A 24245-nucleotide genomic window follows, 5' to 3' on the forward strand; every position below is an offset into this window, starting at 1 on the left:
AGGAAAAAAGCAGATACCTGAGACTGTAAGACTGTTCAGTTCCAGACACAGTTATTCTCCAAAAGCACTGACCAGAAGGTAAGGATGAGGCATGCAGGGTGAGTAGTGTGAATGGCTATAAATGGTTCATCACAAACATTTTATTCATTGCTGCTCTCACCCTCAAGGGAACATGGAGGGGATAGGGAGACAAGAGAAAGATACCTCCTAAAGGGAACATATAGGGTGTGTGTGTGGGGGGGGAAATTGTGGGGAAAGCAAGAAACACCATGCTGTGTCTGGAATGAGCTGAGATTTGCTTTTTAAAAGGAGTAATAATCATGGAATGTATTTTTTCCAAGGAAAAACCTGCAATCAGAATTAATGCTGGAGAAGTAATTTGAAAACTTTTGGGGACCACACATAAAATGTCTAAATCAATTCCTTCTGCAAGAACCAAGCAGGGAAAAGTTCTTCAGAGAAAAGCTGGGGACAGTAGAGGCAGAAACTCAAAGCCTGATGAGGGGACAGAAAACCCAGGAGTTATGGGTGCTCAGTCTGTGTCACTAGCAGCAGAATTTGCAGTCACCACATCTGGAAGAAAGTTGAGGGCACCAGAGGCTCCAAGTACTCAAGACTCAGAGTGCTCACAGCAGCCCTCAAAGACATGTCTACAGCTGAGGAGGGCTGGTTCTGCAAAACCAATAGACGAATCTGGAGGTTAGTGCATCTCATTTCATCTGGGTGCTTGTTGTTAAAGCTCATTTAGAAATGCTGCAGGCTTCATATTGCTGCCTTAAAGAAAGGAAACAAACAAAGCCTGTCTATCTATGTCATGATGATCTTATCCCCCCTACCTGGAGCTTTAGGTAATAGTGCCACTAAATAGTTCAGTTTTTTGTGACCTCTCTCTCAGGGTGTCCTAAGATCAGGATATTGGGAGAGAGTGTGGTGAATGGGTGGGCACAGCCGGATGTGGTGAGACAGCTGCAGCAGTTGCGGATCAGTGATGTGGCATTATCTCTTCTTCCCTCCTGTATGTTCTGTACTATACAGAGACAATAATTCAAGGTCATATTATTACTACAAAGATTTGGACTTTCTAGCTGTTGTTACTATGGGTTCCTGCAAACTCTTACCCATGCAAGTACAGCATGTCCTCACTATAATGCCCTGCAAAATAAGCTTGGGCTATAGTTAGGACCCTACCAAATTCACGGGCCATTTTGGTCAATTTCACAGTCACAGGATTTTTAAAATAGTAAGTTTCATGATTTCAGCTATTTAAATCTGAAATTTCATGATGTTGTAATTGCAGGGGCCCTGACCCAAAAAGGAGTTGTGTGTGTGTGTGGGGGGGGGATCACAGGTTATTGTAGGGGGGGTTGTAGTACTGGTACCCTTACTTAGGGTTGCCAACTTTCTACTCACACAAAACCAAACACCCTTGCCCCACCCCTCCTCTGAGGCCCCGCCCCTTTTCTGAGGCCCTGCCCCTGCTTACTCCGTCCTCACTCCCTCTGTCACTCTCTCTCCCCGCCCTCATTCACTCACTCATTTTCACTGCTCTGGTGCAGGGGCTTGGAGTGCGGGAGGCGGTGAGGGGTCTGGCTGGGGATGTGGGCTCTGGGGTGGTGCTGGGAATGAGGGGTTTGGGGTGCACAAGTGTGCTCTGGGCAGGGACCGAGGGGTTCAGAGGACAGGAGGAGGATCAGGGTTGGGGCAGGGGTTTGGGATGCTTACCTCAGAGCCAGCGCTTGGGGCAGGGGCAGTGTGTGGATCCTCCTTGCCCCCTACGTGTAGGAGCCAGAGGGAGGTCATGCTGCTGCTTCCAGGAGCCACACAGAGCCACAGCTGGCAGGGAGCCTGCCTTAGTCCCGCTGCGCCACCAACCGGATTTTTAATGGCCTGGTCAGTGGTGCTGACTGGAGCTGCCAGGTTCCCTTTTTGACCAGGCATAAACCGGACACCTGGCAACCCTACCCTTACTTCTGCGCTGCTGCTGGTGGCAGCACTGCTGTCAGAGCTGGGTAGCTGGAGAGTGGCAGCTGCTGGCCTGGAGCCCAGTTCTGAAGGCAGAGCCACTGCCAGCAGCAGCATGGAAATAAGGATGGCATGGTAAGGTATTGCCACCCTTACTTATAGGCTGCTGCCTGCAGAGCTGGGCGCTTGGCCAACAGCTGCTGCTCTCTGGCCGCTGAGCTCTGAAGGCAGTGCAGAAGTAAAGGTGGCAACATGGCAACCCCCCTAAAATAACCTTGTAACCCCCCCCCCGCAACTCCCTTTTGGGCAGGACCCCCAATTTGAGAAACGCTGGTCTCTCCCGTGAAATCTGTACAGTACAGGGTAAAAGCACACAAAAGACCAGATGTCATGGGGGAAGACCAGGTCCATGACGCATTTTTCATAGCCATGAATTTGGTAGGGCCCTAGCTATAGTGAATGTTGTCCCTGGATCCCACCTCCAGCCCTGCCGGCTGCGGTGGGGGGACGAGATCTCCTCCAGCCCTGCAGCTGCAACAAGGGACTGAGAGCTCCTCCAGCCTTGGGTCCATGTCTGGGTTAGAGTGCTCCTCCAGCCTTGGGGTTACAGCAGGAGGAGCTCTGCCTCCCTGCCATGGCCCTGGGCCTGAGGAGCTCTGTAACTGCCCGAGGGGTTCATTATAGAGAGGGTGTACTGTAGTCCTATTGACATTAGGAGGTCTACTCATGTGAGTAAGGGACTGCGGGGTCAGACCTCAGACACTTCCCTGAACATACAGGTAGGAACCAGACAATGGTAGATATTTTGTACATATCTCTTAATAATTGAGACAACCTGAGAAGTGTTTGAGCTCAGATACCACATGCTGGGTCCCTGAAATCCATCCTATTTTTCTCTCCACTTCAAATAAACCCAACAAATTTAAGTCTTTTTATCGAGACATTTTTTAAAAAATTATTATTGGACTGGTTTTGGTCCTGCATTTTTAACTATAGTGGGTCAAAAATATTTTTGTTTGTTTTTCTCCATGGAAAATGTTGATGAAAATGAAAAAAAAAAACCCCATCATCAGAATTTTCTATGGAACGTTTTTCCACAAACCAAACCACAACAAAGCAACAAGTGAAAATGTTTCCATTTGGGGTTTTTCACCCCAAATATGACATTTCTGTTGAAAATTTCATTGTATCAGAAAACTCAATTTCCATTGAAAAACAGCTTCAATGGACATTTTTCAACCAGCCCCATTTATAGCCCTTTCCCAACTTTGGTGCCTCCTTTCCCCACTAGTTACAGTTAAACTTCTGGAGGCTTGTTATGGGTGGTTTTTTTTAATGTATTTTTAATGGTTTTTATGTTGAAGTAATGAAGACACGCCCCGAGCTCACATTTGCAGGCTCTCTGCACTTGCAGCAGTAGCACCTGAGTTTTGCACCTGCTTCGCCATGAAGTTCCAAGTGTCCATAGAGATAAACATGAAAGCCCAGCTGACCGCAGATCCGCCCCACTACTTACGTGCCTCACATGGCATTAGCCAGGCTTCATTCATTAATGTTTGTAGAAAAGCCAAGCTTATTAATGATTAATTACTATTGTCATTATACTGAGGTAATAGATCTGCTCTTAGCTAGATACTGCGTAAAGGATCACAGGGAATTCTGGGATGCATCTGCAATGACTTGTAACTTTCTTTATGTAAAGGCAAAGGAATCAATAAATGTGTTTGTTACTAGCAATAAAGCTAAGACCTTGGGCATTCTTTAGGAGCTACATCTGAGGTGCCTGAAACAATGCCAGCCAAAAGCCGGAGAAAGCAAAGTAACTGGGCTCCTGAATGTGAGAAGGAACGAAAGATTCCTCAGAGAACAGCCAGAGGAGGGAGAGGCAAAGGAGCACAGGATGAGGAGGGGATAGAAGGCTCAGAATCGGTGGCTATTCTGTCTCCATTAGCCCCAGAGCAGCTCTCTGCGCACTGCCCATACCCCAGGCAGACTGGATCTGCCCAAAGAAGGAGAGAATCTGCAGGTTGGTGCAGGCAATTGCTGATTGGATGAGTAATCTAGGAGAGTGTCACAGTCACACTTCCTGTTGTTTCACCTAAGGAGGTGAAGCAAAACCTTGCTGTATGTGCTGTGATTATGTTATCCCTTCCTGTTGTTATTACTATTATTGGGAGTGCCCAGTCAAGGGCCATGATCCTATTGTGTTAGATGCCATACAGGCGAGTAACCTGGAGATAGCTCTTGTCCCAGAGAGCTCACTGTATAGGTCTATAACAAGATGCAGCAGATGGATGAGTCAAACAAAGAGGATGAAAAAGTAGGAGTAAAATGAGCCCCCTTTGTTTTGCCACTGGGAAGCAGGGGGGAGGGGGGATCAAAAAAAAAACCCCAAACACCATAAAGGCTACATTTTTCATAGAAAAAAAATCATAAGGGGGGGAACTGTTATGAAAATTTCCAATTTTGAAAAAAGGCTTTTTCAACAACCACCAACAAAGACAACTACCAACAGACCACAGCAAACCACCCTCCCCCCCACACACATCCAGCAATCACAACCCACAACCACAACACATTTTTCTTCAAAATATTTCAATCAGATCTACTTCCTCCGACATAAAATGTGTTTGTTTTCATTGCTCCTTTGCCTTTTAAGTTTGCTACATTACCTGTCAAACCTTTTCATTAACCTAGGCTGCAAGGGCCGGGGCAGTCTACCTGTTGCGTGTCCATACAGCACCTAGCATGATGTCTCCCTACCTTAGATATTTATATGCCCCCCCACCCCCCCAATTACTGTAGTATCTGAGCATCTCACAGTCTTTAATGCATTTATTTTCAGAACACCCCTGTGAGTTATCGGAATGCTATTATCCCCATTAGAATAACAACAGGAGGAGATCATTCCTGGAGCTTTAGCTAGTGGGTTACCAACAGATGGTGCAAGTTACTCTCCTGTCTCCCTCACTTGGGCGTCCCTCTTGGGTTCAGGATATTGGGGTATCAAGAAGACACGGCTTTGGTGGGTGAGATGGCTGTTACAGTAACCCTGGCCATCCTAAATGGGCATCATGTTTTCTTCCCACTGGTGGATTATTTGCAGAAATAATAAAGACCTTTCTGTTGGCTCAGGCATCTGGCTATTTTTATTGTTGCTGCACTTGTTCTAAGAAAGAACCAGACACAACACTGGAGATGAAGGTGGTTGTTGGACACTGGAGAATGTTTTCATAATATCATTTATCTGGACTAAGTAACGGAGGTGCAGCACCTCCTGACAGGGAATACCATTCAGACCAGCCTTGTTTCAGGCTGAGGTAGAGGCATCTATCATGTAAATTAATTCTGAACCATGTCAGCAGGGTGCATATACTGAAGGGATAATGTGTGGATGATATATTTCATTACTCTAGTCCTTATTTATCTACTTCAACATTTTTTTGAAAACAAGGAGTTCTAGTGGTAATTGACAAATGTCTGTATAATAGAAGGACATGATTATCCAAGGGGCTCAGGAGGCAGTTGAATCCATTGGATAATCAGGAGCTATTGGGTTAGCTAGGGACCAGGGGTCAGCACTAGAAACTTGCTTGGAACTCTGATCTCTTTTACAGTGCAGTGAAGACAACACTAAACCTAGGAGATCTGGGACTCAATCCTGCAAGGTACTGGGACTTTTCCAAGGTGATGAGTCCCCTCTACCCCCATTCAAGGCAGTGGGAGCTGAGGGTTCTCAGCACCTCAGAGAGGGTACATTTTGAAAAGCCAGAACATATCTTGTCTCTTGGCCTTTGGTTTCTGTCCTCTCTTAAATGTTCCCTTGTAGGACACCTTGGACAACTCTATTCCAGGTCCACCTCTGTTGACCTGTGTGAGAGCTCAGAGATAGCAGCAGCTGTTCTCACCACGCCAAGCCAAGATGTTGCTCTCCGCATTAAAGAGAGGGTAAAAGCCCTCCCTCTGAAACACGAGGAGAGAACCAAGGCTGCTGGAATAATTAATGGGTTCATTGACCCATTCATTAGTTACCTGAAGGAGTATCCAGAGAGGCCCTACTTTAAGGAGGTGACCAAGTTGACCACGGGCAGCTACTATGAGTTTGTGAAAGTGAGTAACTCTCTGCTAACTGTCCTAATAGCATCATGAATTGGGATCACAGTGCTGTCATTTTATCCAGCAGGACTAACACAAAGGAGAGACAGGTCTAGCATTCAGTCTGGGAAGGAGATCCCCAGATTCACTGCTTTTCGGCTGATATGGCCAGATCCTGCCCTCAGCTATGCCCTTCTATCCAAGGTTTTTCTATAGTGCCTAATGTTGCGGATTTTTTTTATATAGCAACTTATACCCTTGCAATCCCTTAAAATCACCACAGTGACAGACAATATATAAAACATGCTGTGGTAAAACTGTATTTGCCCATAGTTATAGCTTTCTATCCAGATTCCTAAGAGCCAGAATCTGATACTCTTACTCACTTTGAGTAGCACTTTAATCCTCAAGTAGTCTCTTTGACTCAGTGATTAGTCAATGGGACCACTATTAGAGTAAATTAAGATACTTATCATGGTGGGTTAGAGTATCAGAGTCTGGTCCTAAGTAGTGAATTCAGTTCACTGTCCAGATGCTTTATAGTGCTTGTGCTGTGTTGGGGTCAGTTTATATTCATATTTCATTCATATTCATAAGTCTGAGGATCTAGCTCTCTCTATACAGAGCTATACATACAGACAAAGAAGAATCACTTTATCTACTGCTGAAGAGCAGCCTTCTATGAGGCATAGGTGGCAGCTGTTTAACTGCCCCCAACTGTATTACACAGAAATAGTGTAGAAGTGAAGGAAAGCTTATCTCCATAAATACAGGGAGACTTTAGAGCTACAGGTGTAATTAGCAAGATTGGGATTAGGCCAGGATATCATGTCTAATATCCTAACTCTTGCAAAAAGTGACATGGAACCTTTAATGATCACATTTGTTCAGGGCTGAAATGGCACGTCTAGCAGCATGGTGACCTCCATGCCACATTAAAGCAACGGTTTAGTGCTAACTTGGAGGACAATCGCGTATTGAATCACCAGTATCAGCTCCTGCATTCTGGTGACCAAGGGGTGACTTAAAGCTGCCCTAGCTGGGCAGCTGAGGATTCTCCCAGCATGAGAGACTCTTTGGCTGATACAGAGCCAGTGTAGCCATCTCTGTGCCATCCACCCCACCCTATAAAGGGGCATCTCAGAAATATGCTGGGGTAGCAGGGGTGGATGGGGGTGTGGCCAGAGTTCATGGTGCTTTGGCAGTCTCCACTGGCATAACAGCTCCTAGGGAGCTGTTGCAAACCAGCCTAACATTGAGCTGCTAACTTCTGCAGGGGGCTGAACTGGCCCCTGGCAGCCCCCAGGGTCGGTACAGCAGAAAAGTGCCGCACCTCAGGCCATTATTCCTTATGGATAAGTTGACCAGCACTATCTACAGCCATCAGAATCCTTCCCTGATATGTTCTCTGGAAAAGCTCAGGAAGCTAATGTGAAATAATGGGGACAGCCCAATCTGCCACAACAGCAAATGAGCGGCCAGGATTCTGTCCTCCCTATATGCCTGCTGCTTGCACAGTTATTCAGTTGCACAGCCTCTAATGATGAAACCTTTCCTATAGATTGATCACCCAGATGAGTTTGACGTGATGCTGGCTCTGCCAGTTCCAAGATATGTTAAGTACACGGAGGTGGATGACTGCAATGGGCTCTACTACAAAGTTACTTTACCGAGGAAGCCCCGGAGCTTCCCCACACCTTTCCTGCTGGAGGATAGGAGTACCGTGTCACCTGTGAAAGTCCTGGAGGAATTCAGGAAACATGTCAGTCAGTTCATCGCATCATCCTACAAAGGTAAGCAAGTGCCTCTGACTTCAGATATTCCTGATCAACCTTTTCAGCATGGGGGCTGTGAGCAACTTTGCCTGCCATTAATATTATTAAATAGATAAAATTGTGAATGAATATAGTGGGTATGAAAGTATGGGATGGAAAAGCACTGCCTTGAACCATGCACTGGGTAAACTTCACTGGCAAAGCCACCTATCCCACTATCCTATGTCTAGTCAAACAAATGTGATATTGTTTTTGATGAGATTACCAGTTTGGTAACTGTATTGACATAATATGCTTAGACTTCTTAAAGAATTTGACTTAGTACTTCCGGACATTCTGATTAAAATTCAGCACTATACAAAATTAATATAGCACATAATAAATCAATTAAAAACTGGCTAACTGATGGATTTCAAAAAGTTATCCTAAATGGGGAATCATCATCCAAAAAGTCGTTTCTAATGGGGTTCCACAGGGACTTGTCATTGGCCCAATATTATTTATTAATTATTTGGAAGAAAATATAAAATCATTGCTTGTAAAATTTCCAGATGACACAAACATTGGTGGAGCAGTAAACCATGCTAAGGCCAGATCAGTTATACAGAGCAATCTCGATCACTTTGTAAGGTGAGACTGCTTGACCAACGTGCATTTTAATACAGCTAAATGCAAGGTCATATACATGATGGGTTGGATCACAGAAACCCCCTTTGGGACTGCCACCTGATGTGCTGAGACTACCTCTGAGCCTCTTTTCCCTGCCAGCTTGGGACTTCAGTGCCCTGCCTGGTTGTGCCAGACACACTAGCCTGCTACAAACACAGACCCAGGTGTGAACCACATCCACCACAAGCTGTAGGCTTAACTGAAAACAGCTTAAGAAGTGTTCCTGTCTCCAACACTCAGGTACCCAGCTCCCAGTGGGTTCCAAACCCCAAATAAATCCATTTTACTCATAAATTGTTCATCTTCTATAACACTGACAGAGATATCCACAGCTGTTTGCCTCCTCCAGTCCCCAGGTATTAATACATACTCTGGGTTAATTAATAACTAAAAAGTGATGTTATTAAATACAAAAATTAGGATTTAAGTGGTTCCAAGTAATAACAGACAGAACAAAGTGAATTACCAAGCAAAATAAATTAAAACACGCAAGTCTAATCCTAATATAGTAAGAACTAAATGCAGGTTAATATCACCCTCAGAGATATTCCAATAAGCCTCTTTTACAGACTAGACCTCGTCCTAATCTGAGTCCAGCAATCACTCACACCCCTGTAGTTACTGTCCTTTGTTCCAGTTTCTTTCAGGCATCTCCTTGGGGTGGAGAGGCTATCTTTTGTGCCAGCTGAAGACAAAATGGAAGGGTCTCCCAGGACATTATATGGTTTCTCTCTTGTGGGTGGAAACCCCTCCCTCCCCCTGTGTAGAATCCCAGCTACAAGATGGAGTCTTGGAGTCACATGGGCAAGTCACATGTCCATGCATGACTTTGTTCTTTACAGGGACGTTCCCAGGAAAGCTCAGATGTGGAGTGGCGTCTATCAAGGTCCATTGTTCGCCAAGTACTTCCATTTACTTGAATAACCCCTTCACACTATGTTGATCAAATCTGCCTTAGGTGCTTTCTACAGCAAACACTTTAAATACAAGCACAGAGCCAGCACTCATAACTTCAGATATAAAAAGAAAAGGAGTACTTGTGGCACCTTAGAGACTAACCAATTTATTTGAGCATAAGCTTTCGTGAGCTACAGCTCACTTCATCGGATGCATACTGTGGAAAGTGTAGAAGATCTTTTTATATACACACAAAGCATGAAAAAATACCTCCTCCCACCCCACTCTCCCGCTGGTAATAGCTTATCTAAAGTGACCGCTCTTCTTACAATGTGTATGATAATCAACGTGGGCCATTTCCAGCACAAATCCAGGGTTTAACAAGAACGTCTGAGGAAGGGGGGGGGGAGGAAAAAAACAAGGGGAAATAGGTTACCTTGCATAATGACTTAGCCACTCCCAGTCTCTATTCAAGCCTAAGTTAATTGTATCAAATTTGCAAATGAATTCCAATTCAACAGTTTCTCGCTGGAGTCTGGATTTGAAGTTTTTTTGTTGTAATATCGCAACTTTCATGTCTGTAATAGCGTGACCAGAGAGATTGAAGTGTTCTCCGACTGGTTTATGAATGTTATAATTCTTGACATCTGATTTGTGTCCATTTATTCTTTTACGTAGAGACTGTCCAGTTTGACCAATGTACATGGCAGAGGGGCATTGCTGGCACATGATGGCATATATCACATTGGTGGATGTGCAGGTGAACGAGCCTCTGATAGTGTGGCTGATGTTATTAGGCCCTGTGATGGTGTCCCCTGAATAGATATGTGGGCACAGTTGGCAACGGGCTTTGTTGCAAGGATAGGTTCCTGGGTTAGTGGTTCTGTTGTGTGGTATGTGGTTGTTGGTGAGTATTTGCTTCAGGTTGGGGGGCTGTCTGTAGGCAAGGACTGGCCTGTCTCCCAAGATTTGTGAAAGTGTTGGGTCATCCTTCAGGATAGGTTGTAGATCCTTAATAATGCGTTGGAGGGGTTCTTGTTAAACCCTGGATTTGTGCTGGAAATGGCCCACCTTGATTATCATACACATTGTAAGGAGAGTGGTCACTTTAGATAAGCTATTACCAGCAGGAGAGTGGGGTGGGGGGAGGTATTTTTTCATGCTTTGTGTGTATATAAAAAGATCTTCTACACTTTCCACAGTATGCATCCGATGAAGTGAGCTGTAGCTCACGAAAGCTTATGCTCAAATAAATTGGTTAGTCTCTAGGGTGCCACAAGTACTCCTTTTCTTTTTGCGAATACAGACTAACACGGCTGCTACTCTGAAACTTCAGATATAAAAATGATACATGCATATGAATAGGATGCATACATGCAGTAGAACATAGCCTTTGGAAAGATATGTTACATGGCATATCTAGCATAAAACATATTCCAGGTATGTCATATTTACATTCATAAGCATATGTCTATAAAGCGTTATGGGGTGCAATGTCACAATATAGACCTTGGAACAAGGAATGTAGGTTACACATATAGGATGGGGTACTCTACCCTGGCAAGCTGTGACCTGGAAAATGATTTAGGAATCCTGGTAGATAACCAGTTAAACAAGAACTCCCAGTGTGATGCTGTGGCTAAAAGGACTAAGTTGATTCTTGGATGTATAAACAGGGGAATATTGCATAGGAATAGGGAAGTAAATTCTATCTTTCTATATAGTGATATGCTCTAACAGAGTCTTGGATGAGAGCATTAAATACATTAATTAGTTGGGAGTTGAACGTAGATCTCTGGAGGTGATTAGAGAACTAAAGCACTGCACTGTATGGGCCTATTCAAGTGACACTGTGAATATTACAGATCTCCATCATCCTGAGGAAATCTGTGGCTTTCATAGTCTAGAAATCCCTTGGTGGGTTTCTATAGACGTGGTTGCTGGATATTGAATTGGAGATGCTAAAATCAATCAGTTCTGCTTGATATCGTCTGGTTTTGAGCTCCACAGTCTAATTCTGCGTTTGCCTATTGGCTCCCCAGTGCCTTTCCCAGGGTGGAAAATGAAGCTAAGCAGGAAGAAACAGAACAGCCCAGCAGCTACTGTCGTGCTGCTGGATGACAAAGGTGGCGAAATCATGTCTGTAGATCTTGTTCCTGCTTTGGAAATCTCAACCCCCTGGCCTGATTCATGTGGGGTAGGGAAGGATGTTGAAAAATGGCTGGGGAAGAAAACCAAGCAGAGGAATAAGTCATTTTATTTTGTTGCCAAGCAGCCACGTGGGCACGATGACAAAGGTAATTTAATACCTTTCCTAACAAACTCTATCCACCTCAGCAGACTTCTCTGTTATGGTGCTGATATTAAGATAGAGTTTGCAACTTTTTTACTTATGGGAGGGATACAATAAACTAAAGAACCAAAATCTGCCTTGGAGCTGGGAGACCTGCCTAGTCCTGCTGTCCACCATAAGGTCTGGAGCCCACTCAGTCTGTGATATTTCCTAGATCTTATTGCAAATCTAAGAAAAATGCCCTCTCTGAGTTATATCAATTTTGATAAATTAGAGAGGTTCAGAGAAGAACTAGGAAAATGATTAAAGTATTAGAAAACATGTCTTATAGCCACAGAATCAAGGAGCTCAATCTATTCAGCTTAACAAAGAGAAGGCTAAGGGGTGATTCGATTAGAGTCTATAAGTACCTACATGGGGAACAAATACTTAATTATGGGCTCGCGTCAGTCTAGCAGAGAAAGGTGTAACATGATCCAATGGCTGGAAGGTGAAGCTAGACAAATTCAGACAGGAAATAAAGCATACATGTTTAACAGTGAGGGTAATTAACCATTGGAACAATGTACCAAGGGTTGTAGTGGATTCTCCATCAATGATCATTTTTAAGATCAAGATTGGATGTTTTCTCTAAAAGAACTGCTCTAGGAATTGTTTTAGTAAAGTTCTATGGCCTGTGTTACACAGGAGGTCAGACTGGATGATCACAATGGTCCCTTCTGGCCTTGGAATCTGTGAATTTGTAAAAGGACATACAGGCAAACCGTCAACACCTTTCTCCTCTCTTCACCCAGTATTTCATACACTAATTTCCTTATTTGTTTTTTAAGAAAATAGAAATGATAACTTTAAATTATCCTTAAATACCTTTTCAATATTTAAGTAGCTTTAATTTGAGGACCTAGATTTAGGACAATGCCATTGATGTCTATTCACACCTGGACAGCCTGGCAGTGTGATGGCTATGTAATATTGTTCTATATTGCAGAGGTCTGGAGAATTTCTTTTTCTCATATTGAAAAGGAGATTTTGAATAACCATGGCAACACTAAAACCTGCTGTGAATCTTACCGTACCAAGTGCTGCAGGTATGTAAGCCTGGGGATCAAGGGCTAGGCCAGCTGGATGTAGAACACCTGCTCCCTTGCATTAGTACAGGTGGAATCAAAATCCATACTAGAATAGGGCAAATAATTCGTAACAAACAATTGATTCTACGCATTTTACCTCTTTTTCTGTTCATGAATTGTTCATGGAAAGAGTATTATTTTCTCTGATTTACTTGTTATTTAAAAAGATTCCCCGAAAAAACATTATTCTGTAGCTGGTTACTGAATTGTTTGCTTTGAGTATTCAGTATTCAAAATGACTTTTTTTTTTTTTTTTGGACATACAGGTGGCATAGTGTGATTTACATTCCCAAACTGAGTAAATGTTACCCTTAAATTGAGGATTCCACTACAGACTCTCCCAAATACAACCTAGAACTCACAAGGCCTGATCGTACTCTCATTAAAATCAATGGAAAGACTCTCATTGACTTTAATGAGAGATGAGCTGGGCCCTGAGTCAGAAAGGATATTACACATACTTTTGCATCTTCTCTCCCCAGCAAACGTATTTCAGTCTCGCCCTCTAGAATGAATCAGGAGTCATGTACCGGATGCAAGTTCTGCTCTCACTTACACCACTGTGAATCTGAGTAGCACTGAGGTCAGTGTAACTGAGATCAGAATTTGGCCCAGTCTGTTTGAACTGTAGCACAACAGAAATATCATCAATTAGTAACTTTTTAAATGTCCAGTGCTATATTCTGTAAAGCACTAGGTTCCCTGCAAAGTGCTATAATGTGTTTAATCAGGAATAATGATAAGTAGTCATGATTATAAATACATTTAACTTCTCCCTCTGCTATACATAGGAAAACCTGTATCCGGCTGCTGAAGAGCCTTTTTGGGGCCCTGAAGAAAGATTATCCCAGGCAACTAAGTCACCTGTGCTCTTACTATGCAAAGACGTCCTTTCTCCACACTCTGACGCAGTGGAAAGAGGACTCGGACTGGAAACCTTCTGACATCGCCTGCTGTTTTCTCAGAGTGCTGGATGACTTCGTTCAGCACGTGGAAAACACCAGCCTGCCCCATTTTTTTATTCCAAACTGCAACCTGTTCTATAGCTTCCCTCCAAAGGATTTGAAATTCCTGCTCGAGCGCTTACGAGAGCAGAAAGGGAATGGGTTGCAAGCATTTGCAGCCCATGAGAAATAGTTTCTTCCCAGCCATGACTTTGAGTGAACATGATCTATTGCTATGATTGTTATGGAACCAGCTAGCATTTCTTTCTCTGTGTTTTGATGATTCAGATGCCAGACTCTGGAGCTCTTCGGCAACAATTTCCAAAAGAAGCCACTGATTTTGAGTGTTTCAGTTTCTGAGTGTCCAGTTTACGATAATTTGGGGGCCTGGTTTTCATAGGTGCTGAGCACTGGCAGCTCCCCATTAACTTCAGTTGCAGTTGTGGGTGTGCAGCATCTCTGAAAATGAGATCCAGAGAATCCCAAGTTGGGTGCTCAAATATAAGACACCAAAACCTAAAGGCCACTTTTGGAAAATGCGCCTTAATCCCTCTGTGCCATATTTGCCCATTTGTGAAATTGAATAGCAATATCTATTTACCTCATAGGACGCTGAGTGGGCTGGGTTAGACAATATGTGTACAGCAATTTGAAAGTCTAAAATGCTCATAGGTAAGTGCTAAGTCTAAATTCACACATCTGGAATTGCAAGGATAGCAGACTATTTCAGGTAATTAATCATGAGGCAGAGAATTGTCACAACTCTCCCACCTGGTTGCTGATAAGACAATAAATAGTTTTTAAACTGTTCTGCAATAAGAGGCTGATGTTTTATGTGTTTTACCTTCTTGGGGTGATTTGGGCTGCTATTGACATGCACAGAGTCGGTGGCAGTGGCAGTGTCAAGACGAATCATGCCAGTTTTCTTGGGTTTTTTTCTCTCTTTTTGTATCACAGCGAGAGGTTTACACCTGGGCATCTCAGGGCAGGATTCCTATTGCTGCTCATCCTGTCCCCTCGACATTTGTGCCCAGGCTCTCTCATACCCGAACCTCTGCTTGACCAGTGTGGCTTTGAGGCTGAGCTACCAATGTGAAATCTTGGCAGTTTTCAGGCATTCTTTTTTGAGTAATCATCTCTGACCTGGCCACATTCCAGTCAGGCTCCCTAAATTCCCTCCATAATTAGAACGGAATAGGCTAGGACTCGCCATGTAACCCCTTTCTGGGCTATATTCTGTGAAGCACCTCCTGAGAGTTGTGACACTGCAGGTGCTGTTCAGAAGAAAAGGCAGAGTTGGTTTGAAGCCGCTCTGGCACAGCTGGATTCTGCCTGTCCTGAGGTCTGGTGCAGCAACTGATGTAAGCTAGAGTGGTTCTGGGGGATGTTTTAACTTATATCAGCCTCCCTATGGCTGACCTGAGTGCTACTTCCACACCCCTTTCACTGCTCCCAGCATAGGGAATGGGTTGCAAGGAGGGGATAGTAAAGGGCCATGTGTGCCAGCCCAAAACAGCTGGGATAGCCCTAACATATTCTGGGGTCTATGCCAGCTTCTGGAGCAGCAGTTGGGCAACAGAACACTGGATGTACCCGCTGAATTCTCATTGCATCTTCACTCTAACTTTAAATATACTCTCCCTTCCAGTCCAGCCTTTGCTGCTGTTGGAATCTGAATGTACACATTGTTTAAAGTCTCCTAGATTACTCATTAACTCTGTGCTTTGGCTTTACTACTCTGTAAAAACTGTCTCTCTGAGGAACTTGGCTTGAAACAGCCTTTCAGTCAGGAGCTCGGCTGATATAGGGTGCAGCAACAAATGTTGCCATTCAAAGTCTCACCTTGGAATGCAGAGGGCATGAACGGGCTTGATGAGAAGAGATCTCTTCTGACTCCGTTCTGGAGAAAAGAAAGCAGACAATGCACTGCTCTCAGAAATGTACTTACTGGAATCGAAGGCAACCAAATTATGGAGAGACTGGGTGGGGCTAGCTTTATTTTAATCCTACAGGTAGAGGGAAAGAGCTGGTGCTATCCAATCCTGTCGGCTGCTGAGCACCTTCTATGAGGTATCATCCGTGCTACCACCAGACAGGAATGGGTCCTTAAAGGACACGGTTTTGTGGCTGAGTAGAGGCATAGGCTGAGGCAAAGTCTAAGCAGCTGTTCCTCTGTCTTTGAAGGATCTGTCCATCTAGTTCCTCCTCCAAAAGAACACTCTTTCTCTCAGTCATTTGAGGACTTTGGGTTTCAGATTTGCTCTGTCTGATACCTTGGAACATGCACGTAGACAGAAGCTCAGCCAACAAATTTGTCATGCGGCATCGCGGCATAGTTAGGGCTTAACGTAAGAAGGATGAAGAACAACTCCCCTTCCTTTGCTAAAAGCAAAAGGAGAGCTCCCCCTCCTCTCCTGACCTGGATGTGCTCTGTCCCTCCTCCTCAGCTGTTGTGATTAGAGCTCTTCCTCCCATTTCAATCTTCATTGACATAACTAAAAGATACATGCACTGGCTTTCTGAATCCCCCAACTGTACCACACATAGCCTTCTCTCTTAACAGACTCCTGGTTTATTGTCTGACTGCAACAGCAGCATCTCCTTTAAAGCAATGGCAGCCATTGCAAAGAGTTCTGAGCTGTGTACGGGAACTAAAGCCACCTCCTTCAGACACCTGTTTTGGAGGTTGAAATAGTACAAACAGAAGGCTGAGTGGGTTGCTGAGCTGAAAAGGTTAATGGGACTCAGGCAAGCAGGAGAGCTCCAAAGAAACCAATACTGACTCATGGATTTTGGCATATGTGTCTAATTTAGGAGGACCAATTGACAAGTCCTTGTTGGCCCCTTGCTGGTGGAGAGCCATGTGAAATATTCTGTGTTCTGTTGAATGTGCAGCACCTTCAGATAGTGAGCACACCGGACTGTGAGGATTCCCTTTTGCTTCCACGTTTCCAATGTGGCCTAACTGGTGAAAAGGGTCGGCCAGAAACCAGGACCTCTGGAATCTAGTCCCCTTTCTGTCTTCTATTTGCTATGTAACGTTGGACAAGTCTCTTAACCTTTCTGTGCCTCCATCTAACCATAACATGGGGCTCATACAACCTGCCTAACAGGAATGCAGTGAATCTTCATTTGTTAATCTGTGCAAAGAGCTTTGAGAGTCTCAGATAACAGGCACTACCGGAATGCTCTGTATTATCATGCATCAAAAGCTTTTCATGCTGGTGAAATTGGGACATGGGCAGTTGCTTAAGGAATGTTTGCTTATGGAAACCTCCCTCTGCCAAAATTTTATTTGACATGACAGAAAATCTTTTGCTTCTGTCAAATCCATTGGAAATGAGATTATTTTTTGCTGTTGATGAGAATTTTTCTTGTAACCAGACAGAGTTCTGTGGATTTTAGAGGGTGTGTGAATCCTTACACTCATAAAACTCACTGCCTGTTAGTACTTACACAGCTCTCTAAAGCTTCTGAGAGACAACAGCCTGGCAAACTTCACACATCTTTCTTTTGCATAATTCCTGCACAAGGTACAGCTCAGCTGAAGATTTTATATGCCACCAGAGGGCGCTGTAGCTATGTACTCTAGCCATTCGCTCACCCAGAACAGGGTGAGTGATACAGCATGTTTCTTTTATCAGAATTACTTCACTGCTGGCAGCAGCAAGGCAGTTTTTAACGTAAAGCCTGTGCAGGGTGGTGCGGCGCCTTTTAACACAGTGGGGGGTTTGGTTTGGCTCTGTGAATTTGCATTGGCAGTGGCTGAATCACCACCCTTCTCAGAGCCAGGCAACGAGGAACTCTGTTTGTCAAACTGTAACAGGCCATTTATTTAGCACTTTTCATGCAGCTTAAAGCGCTTTATGTTAGACATGGAACACAGATCTAATAGGCTGGGTTGCAAGCAGGGAAAATATCGCTACTGGCATTCTGTCTACCCTCTCCACAGCCGTTCTGATCTCAGTCAAGTGCCAGGCTGGAGAGAGGGATATGTACCAGACAGGGCAGATGTCCACAACTGGACTAGATAGGTTAAGACATGCCCATCTCTCCCTCTTTTCCCACAAGGCACTTATTGGCTAATTAATCTAATAAGCTATCTGCATTTCTGGGTAACATACCACCATGGTGCCTAGGCCTCCTGCTGCCCAGAGGGCAAGGAGGTACCTTCTTTGTGCCAGGGAATATCAGTCTTAACCACAGCACACACAGGCAGAGATATGGGAATTATCTTGAAATTATACGACCCCTTTCTTTCCAAGGATCCCAAAGAACTTTACAGACTGGACATAGGAAACTGTAAACCCATTGCTGAAATGCAGCCACCTCTGACTGCAACGCAGTAGCTGCTTAACAATTTGACAGAAGGGAAGGTAGGGAGAGAGAATTTAATTACCAGAGTGGAATTTTGCCAGACTAATATCTCTGTTTGTATGCAAATTGCCATTGGAACTTCAAGGCCATATTAAGGTACTCTGCAATGCACAGTCTTCTGTTGGGGTGGCACTGGCAGGGCCTCCCAGAGCAGTGGATCTAGGCATTAATACCCCGTAGAGATGAATGGGGCAGGTCACCTCTCTCAGAGCTATTGTTTCAGACTGTCTGCATACTCAGGCAGACACTATTTCATCAGTTTCACATGAGCAGCTGGATTCCCTAAGCATAGCCTACAGTGCCTATGTCTTAATGCCTCAGAATCTTAACAGAGTACAGGTGGCTGGCTAAAAAGCCTCCTTTTGCCATCACATCTAAAGGCCAGTACCTGAGGCCTTTCTCCCTAGCATACCAGAGTGATGGGCATTTTAGTAAAGGATAGATTAGATCTTTAGCACCTGGCTGAGGCACTGGTTCACTACTGGCTTAAATGAAAGAGCACTTTCCCCAATCATCATTCCCAGCTCCTGCAGCTCCCCTGTATTTCCTTGGAGTGCTCCCATTCAAGTACTGTCCAGGCCCATCTCTGTTTAATTTATGAGATCTGACAAGGTCTTCGTGCAAAAATTATAACATGGCTGCAGACTACAGGCTATCGTTTTAGTATCTGAAATGCCAGCTTTCTGACAAAGCATAATATAGTGTCTCCTTGTATCTGTGTTTGATAGGGAAACCCCAGAAGTCACCTCAGATTAAAAAGGGGAGAGTTTAGACTGTTAAATGTATAAAAACAAGGAGAAAAGCAAACAGTTCAAGCACAAATCTCTAATCTTGCCCCAAAAAAGATTAAGCAAAGCAGGCAAATGCAGTTTCACTGGAACCCTTCACATTTTAGCCCCAGCCTAGCAGCAATGTACAGTTTGTCTGGGTTTCTGCACAGGCAGATGTAGTCCATCCCCAGGATGCAGGCAGCAATTCTTCAAGGTCTCTAGCAACCCCTCTGGCTGATTTAGGAATGGCACTGTTGAATTTAGGCAAGGATCTGCACCCAGATCCCTCCAGTTCAAGGGACTGTCAGTTTGATAGGGTGCCATGAGGGTGTTGAAGATGATTAGAAGGAGGACACAAGGAGGCTACTCTGTGGAGCTGGGTCAGGTACCCTTCTCTTCTTTCTGAAAAATCTTAATGATAAAAGCCTTAGTATGAAAAGATTTGCAAGCCTCTGCCCTATTCATTGTAGGCTTAGTCCAAATCCTGATTAAACCAATGGGACTCATGCCACTGGCTTCAGAGGGATTTCGATTAGGCCCTATTTGATATCCTCATTGTATGATTTGCCATCTAAGTCACAAGATATGCTTTTTGTTCTCTGACTGGAGGACCTAAACTGCAGCCTAATCTATCTGCAGACTAATCTAAATAAATAATAACTCTATTGTACGAATAACAAACAGCTTTTCAAAATGACTCTGAGTTTATGTTTGATACAGAGACTCTCAGGAACATGCAATCTCATGAGTATTTGCACAACCTGAGTTTTTTCTAATCAAAATGTTCAGAACTAAATGGACTGATGAATAACACTAAAACAAACTGGACCATTTTAGATGCAAGAATATTCACAAACACGGTGCTGCTATATTTGCCCACCTACATTGTTGGAAACCCCAGTGCAATGATACTGCATGGAAACCAGAAGGTGAAACTGAGTAGTCTCGATTTATTCTCCCATCTAAGCAAAGTGCAAAAACTTAAACTGCAAGTTTGGTGAAAAGTGAATTTAATCTGTATAATTTGTACAATTTGTACCAATCTGAAATATTAGAAGAGGAAAATATGGATATATAGATATAGTTAAAGATATGGGGCCAGATTCTCAGCTGGTAGCACTGAGTTGCTGCACTAGTGTCAATGGATTTATGAAGTCATGTATACCGGCTGAGGATCTGACTCATGATTTACTTTTTATCCTTTAAATGATGTTCCACTACAGTAACTCTGGACTAAGTAGGTATTCCTCATTCTGCCCAGAGACTCTGAAGGCTGAACATTTAAACTAAAATCCCCAGAACTCTTCAGAGGTGATCAGACTTGAAAGTAAGTTGATGTATAGCCATTGATTTCAAATAACGTTATTACCTGTTCCCCTCAGTAGCAGTATGGTACCTTAGTAGGACTTACTTAGAATAATGTTTGGTGACATGTGGCTCCCTTTATCAAATATTTCATACAGAGACACAGGACCTGATTTTTGCATGGATGTCATAACCATATCTGTCATACCTACAGGTTGTGGCCACCTATTTGTATTTGCCATATGAGGCAAATTAATGATCCTGTACTATTAATGCCTTCTATCTCTTGGGCACATTCCACTCAGATCTCCACAATACTTTATGCTCATTAACAGATCCTGCCTTACAATATTCCAGTGGGACGGTGGAGTATCGTAATTGCCATTTTACCTATGGAGAAACCGAGACGCAAAGAGGTTTAGGATTTGAACTGTGTGGGAAATGGTTTTCTGTTCCCGCAAGAGTTTTTGAGGTTTCAAAACTTTTCCCATCCCAAATCAGGACGAAAAGTCAAAAATCTCAATTTTTTTTCATGATATGATAATCAAAAAAATGCTGTAGATTGGGTTGTTCAAACCGTTTCATTCTGATCATTTCAAAATGTTTATTTTTATTTTGACCTTTTAAATTTTTTAACTTTTATTATTCATTATTATTATGATTAGAAATTAACTGAAATTTTGAAATAAAAAGTTGTTTCAAACCAGAAAATGAAACTTTTCAGTCTGAAAAGGTCGTAATGTGTAGTTTCAACAATTTTAATTTTTTTTTTTCAAAAAATGTTTTGAATCAAGAGATTTCTGCAAAGAGAATGCAGATTCCTGATATCCCAAGGAGATGGAGTGGTTGCTCGGGGATTTTGGTCCAGCTCTTTATAGAGATGGAGCCAGTGGGGATGGAAGTCAGCTGGGAGATGGGAACAGGACTGGGATTATCATTTTGAGGTCAGACAAAATGTAGCGATTTCAGGGGTCAGAAGCTCTTCAGAGCAATTGTTCTGATCAGTGGAGTGTCACAGTGCTGATGATCTTATCTCTCCAGGTGGTTCTGTGAAACCAGACTTTGTCCTTCAGGCTCAGAGTATCCAGCTGTGACCAGGAGAGGAGCAGCCAAGAACCCTTCCCTTGCTCTACCACTGCTGTTACAGAACTAATGACAAAGCAGGGGAATGCTAGGTAAGTGCAGTGGCGGGGCGGGGGTTGTCTCTTGAATGGATGTAAAAACGGTTTGTTGAGATGACTGTCCATTTTCCAGCTCTCCTGAGAGATCACTCCGTGTGTGTGTGTGTATGTGAAGGGGAAAGGTGAGGTTGGAAGGCCTCCCTGATCCCACACTGAGCGATGGATCATTAACAGAGATGGGGCCGAGGGGCAGCATTTGATCTGGGTTCAGATTTCTGACACTGCCCAGGAAAGGGGCGATTGGTTCTGGGGATTTGGGTCAGTTATTTATAGAGATGGTGTTCTAGAGGTTATAGATCTTTTTGTCCTTGTTCTCCTGCATCCCATTGGTCACCTTCTGCTTTGGTCAATTGCCTTTGGCTCCTATTTACCCCCTCGTCTCCTGTTCTTGTCCCTGCATGCGCCTATTCACGCTATACCTCTCTGCTCCTTTCCCCCTTCCACTGCTCTCTGTTCCTCACTCCTCTGCATTTGAGTCAGGATGCCTCCTCCTTCTATTCCATGATGTCTGGGCACCAGCCAATGACCATTGAGAATGTAGAGGGGACAGTCTCCTTGCTCTCAGTTCTGGCGTTAGCACCACAATGGTCCCTGGTTGCAAGGTGGAGCAGTTGCTGTTAAAGTCCTGCTCAGCAATTACATCCCCAGATAGAGCATGCTCAGTTGGTCTGTGGGCTTGGCACACGTGACTCTGGCTGGCATATAGAAGCTGTGAGATGCTGAAGCATGTTCAGTGCCGATGGAATTTTTGCAGAATTAAGCTGCCAAACTCTAGCAAGTTTCAAAGTGGCAGCTGTGTTAGTCTGTATCTGCAAAAAGAACAGGAGGACTTGTGGCGCCTTAGAGACTAACAAATTTATTTGAGCATAAGCTTTCACGAGCTACAGCTCACTTCATCAGATGAAGTGAGCTGTAGCTCGTGTAAGCTTATGCTCAAATAAATTTGTTAAACTCTAGCAAGTCTCTACTGTACATGTATCTACTGAGCTGCAATTTTTTTTTCAGACACTTATAACCTAGCCAAATTTCAGCAGGTTTTCTCTGGAATGGCAAAAGGCACATAAGAACATAAAAACACAAGAATGGCCACACTGGGTCAGACCAAAGGTCCATCTAGCCCTAGTAACCTGTCTTCCAACAGTGGCCAATGCCAGATGTCCCAGAGGGAATGAACAGAGCAGGTGATCATCAAGTGATCCATCCCCTGTCACCCATTCCCAGCTTCTGGCAAACAGAGGGACACCATTCCTGCCCATCCTGACTAATAGCCATGATGGACCTATCCTCCATGAACTTATCTAGTTCTTTTTTGAACCCTTTTATAGTCTTGGCCTTCACAACATCCTCTGGCAAGGAGTTCCACAAGTTAACTGACCATGCTACCAGCTCTGCTTATAAAGAGTGATTTTTGTGTACAGTTTGTGAAGTGCTCTGAAATTGTTCAAGATGAAAGTTTTTATAAAATGGACGTTGTTCCTTCACAGGGTTGCCACCCCCAAAATTCAAAAATCATGAGTCAGGCCCCCCAAAATAATGAGTCTGGCCCCCAAATCATAAGATTTTTTTTAATCTAATTTTTCCCTATCTGTCTTTTTGAATTATTGAGCTTCCAATGCCCAACCCCAGTAGGTGTGGGTGTGCGCGCACATCTGGAACAACTTAGTGTTGCCAACTCTTCTAAATATATAAAGTAAGGTGATTTTTGGCTCCTATTGTGGGAGCTCTCTCTGGAGGAGCCAACTGAGATCACATTTTAAAAGACTGTATAAAATGACGCTTCATGGTGTGGAGCTTCCAGCTTCTCCACAACCCCCCAGATTCTGTTTAATTAATCTGCACCTATCCCAGCCCAATATCTACTCTCCAACTCCACAGCTGCCCCTTAATGCATCTCTGCTCTTCCTGCAGCACCAGGGGTTGTTCTCTCCCGCTCCCCCTTCCCTGGGTTGATGTTGCAGGGATGGAGAAGGAGAGGGAAGGAGCAAGGAGCAGACTGACCCAGTGTGCACAAGAAGGGAAGAGGTAGGAGGGAGCACAGCCATTCAGAGTTGCTGAGCTCTTTCTTCTCCCTCCACCCCACTCCTCTGAGAAGGATATCAGAAGCCTCCTCCCACCCCCAAAATCCATCTAGGTCCCTGATTGGAGTGAGGGGAGAGCCCTGCCTGCCGCCTGCAGCAGCCCTGATTGGCTGCTCTTCCCCAGCAGTCAGGGAAGGAATGACAGCATCCAATCAGAGCGGGTTGTCATAGGGAGACTGGCTCCAGCAGGATCAATATCATCTTACGCATGAAATTGCAGAGCTGGCACTAATGCCTTCATGCATTTAGGCAGTGTGTTCCTGGGGATGTCTTCTTCTCCTGTGCCCAAGGGAAGACCCAGATGTTCCCAAATGCTGCACGTTTAGCTCAGGCGTTGGTGCTCAGCTCTCATGTTCTTAAGCAATTACTGACTTGCTAACTGGCTAGTTCAACACGCAGGAAGGTGGATCTGCTGTGGGTGGGGAATCCTTGGAGGCTGGCAAACCATAATCCTAAATATGGAGGGCCTCTCTAATGTATCCCAGTGCTCCAAATTACTCCACACACATTTTAGATGTCCATATTTTAATGTATCCCAGAAATCACTTTCTTGGAAGATTTGCTGAACTGCCTGATTTCCACAGTACCAGAATTACCAAAAGGACAGCCCCTGGGATCCTGGTGTTTCAGCCCTTCTCCTTCTAGCCGGTACCTCCCAAGTGTGGAGGGAGCTGTGAAAATAAAAAAATAATAATAATGAAAATAACTAAACTAACTCTTTAAAGACCTCAACAAATGTTTGATGAAAAGGGATTTTTCTGATGGGGAA

The 24245-nt window shown here is 44.0% G+C and overlaps 1 protein-coding gene across 1 annotated transcript; it reads left to right on the forward strand.

Annotated features, from left to right (window-relative positions):
• Positions 1–407: 407 nt before the first annotated feature.
• Positions 408–13958, forward strand: LOC141990164 (cyclic GMP-AMP synthase-like). Its single transcript, XM_074957134.1, has 7 exons — positions 408–699; positions 3728–3988; positions 5792–6072; positions 7619–7850; positions 11441–11695; positions 12680–12779; positions 13613–13958. The coding sequence occupies exons 1-7, from the start codon at positions 408–410 to the stop codon at positions 13956–13958; spliced, it is 1767 nt and encodes a 588-aa protein (XP_074813235.1).
• Positions 13959–24245: the final 10287 nt, after the last annotated feature.

This window comes from Natator depressus, chromosome 6 (assembly GCF_965152275.1).
Source record: "Natator depressus isolate rNatDep1 chromosome 6, rNatDep2.hap1, whole genome shotgun sequence".
In the NCBI taxonomy this organism is placed as follows: Eukaryota; Metazoa; Chordata; order Testudines; family Cheloniidae; genus Natator; species Natator depressus.

Coding starts and splice junctions, on each gene's coding strand:
- LOC141990164 (XM_074957134.1), top strand. CDS start 408: ATGTCTAAATCAATTCCTTCTGCAAGAACCAAGCAGGGAAAAGTTCTT. Junction 3,989..5,791: donor AAGAAGGAGAGAATCTGCAG/GTTGGTGCAGGC, acceptor GTTCCCTTGTAG/GACACCTTGGACAACTCTAT. Junction 12,780..13,612: donor TACCGTACCAAGTGCTGCAG/GTATGTAAGCCT, acceptor TGCTATACATAG/GAAAACCTGTATCCGGCTGC.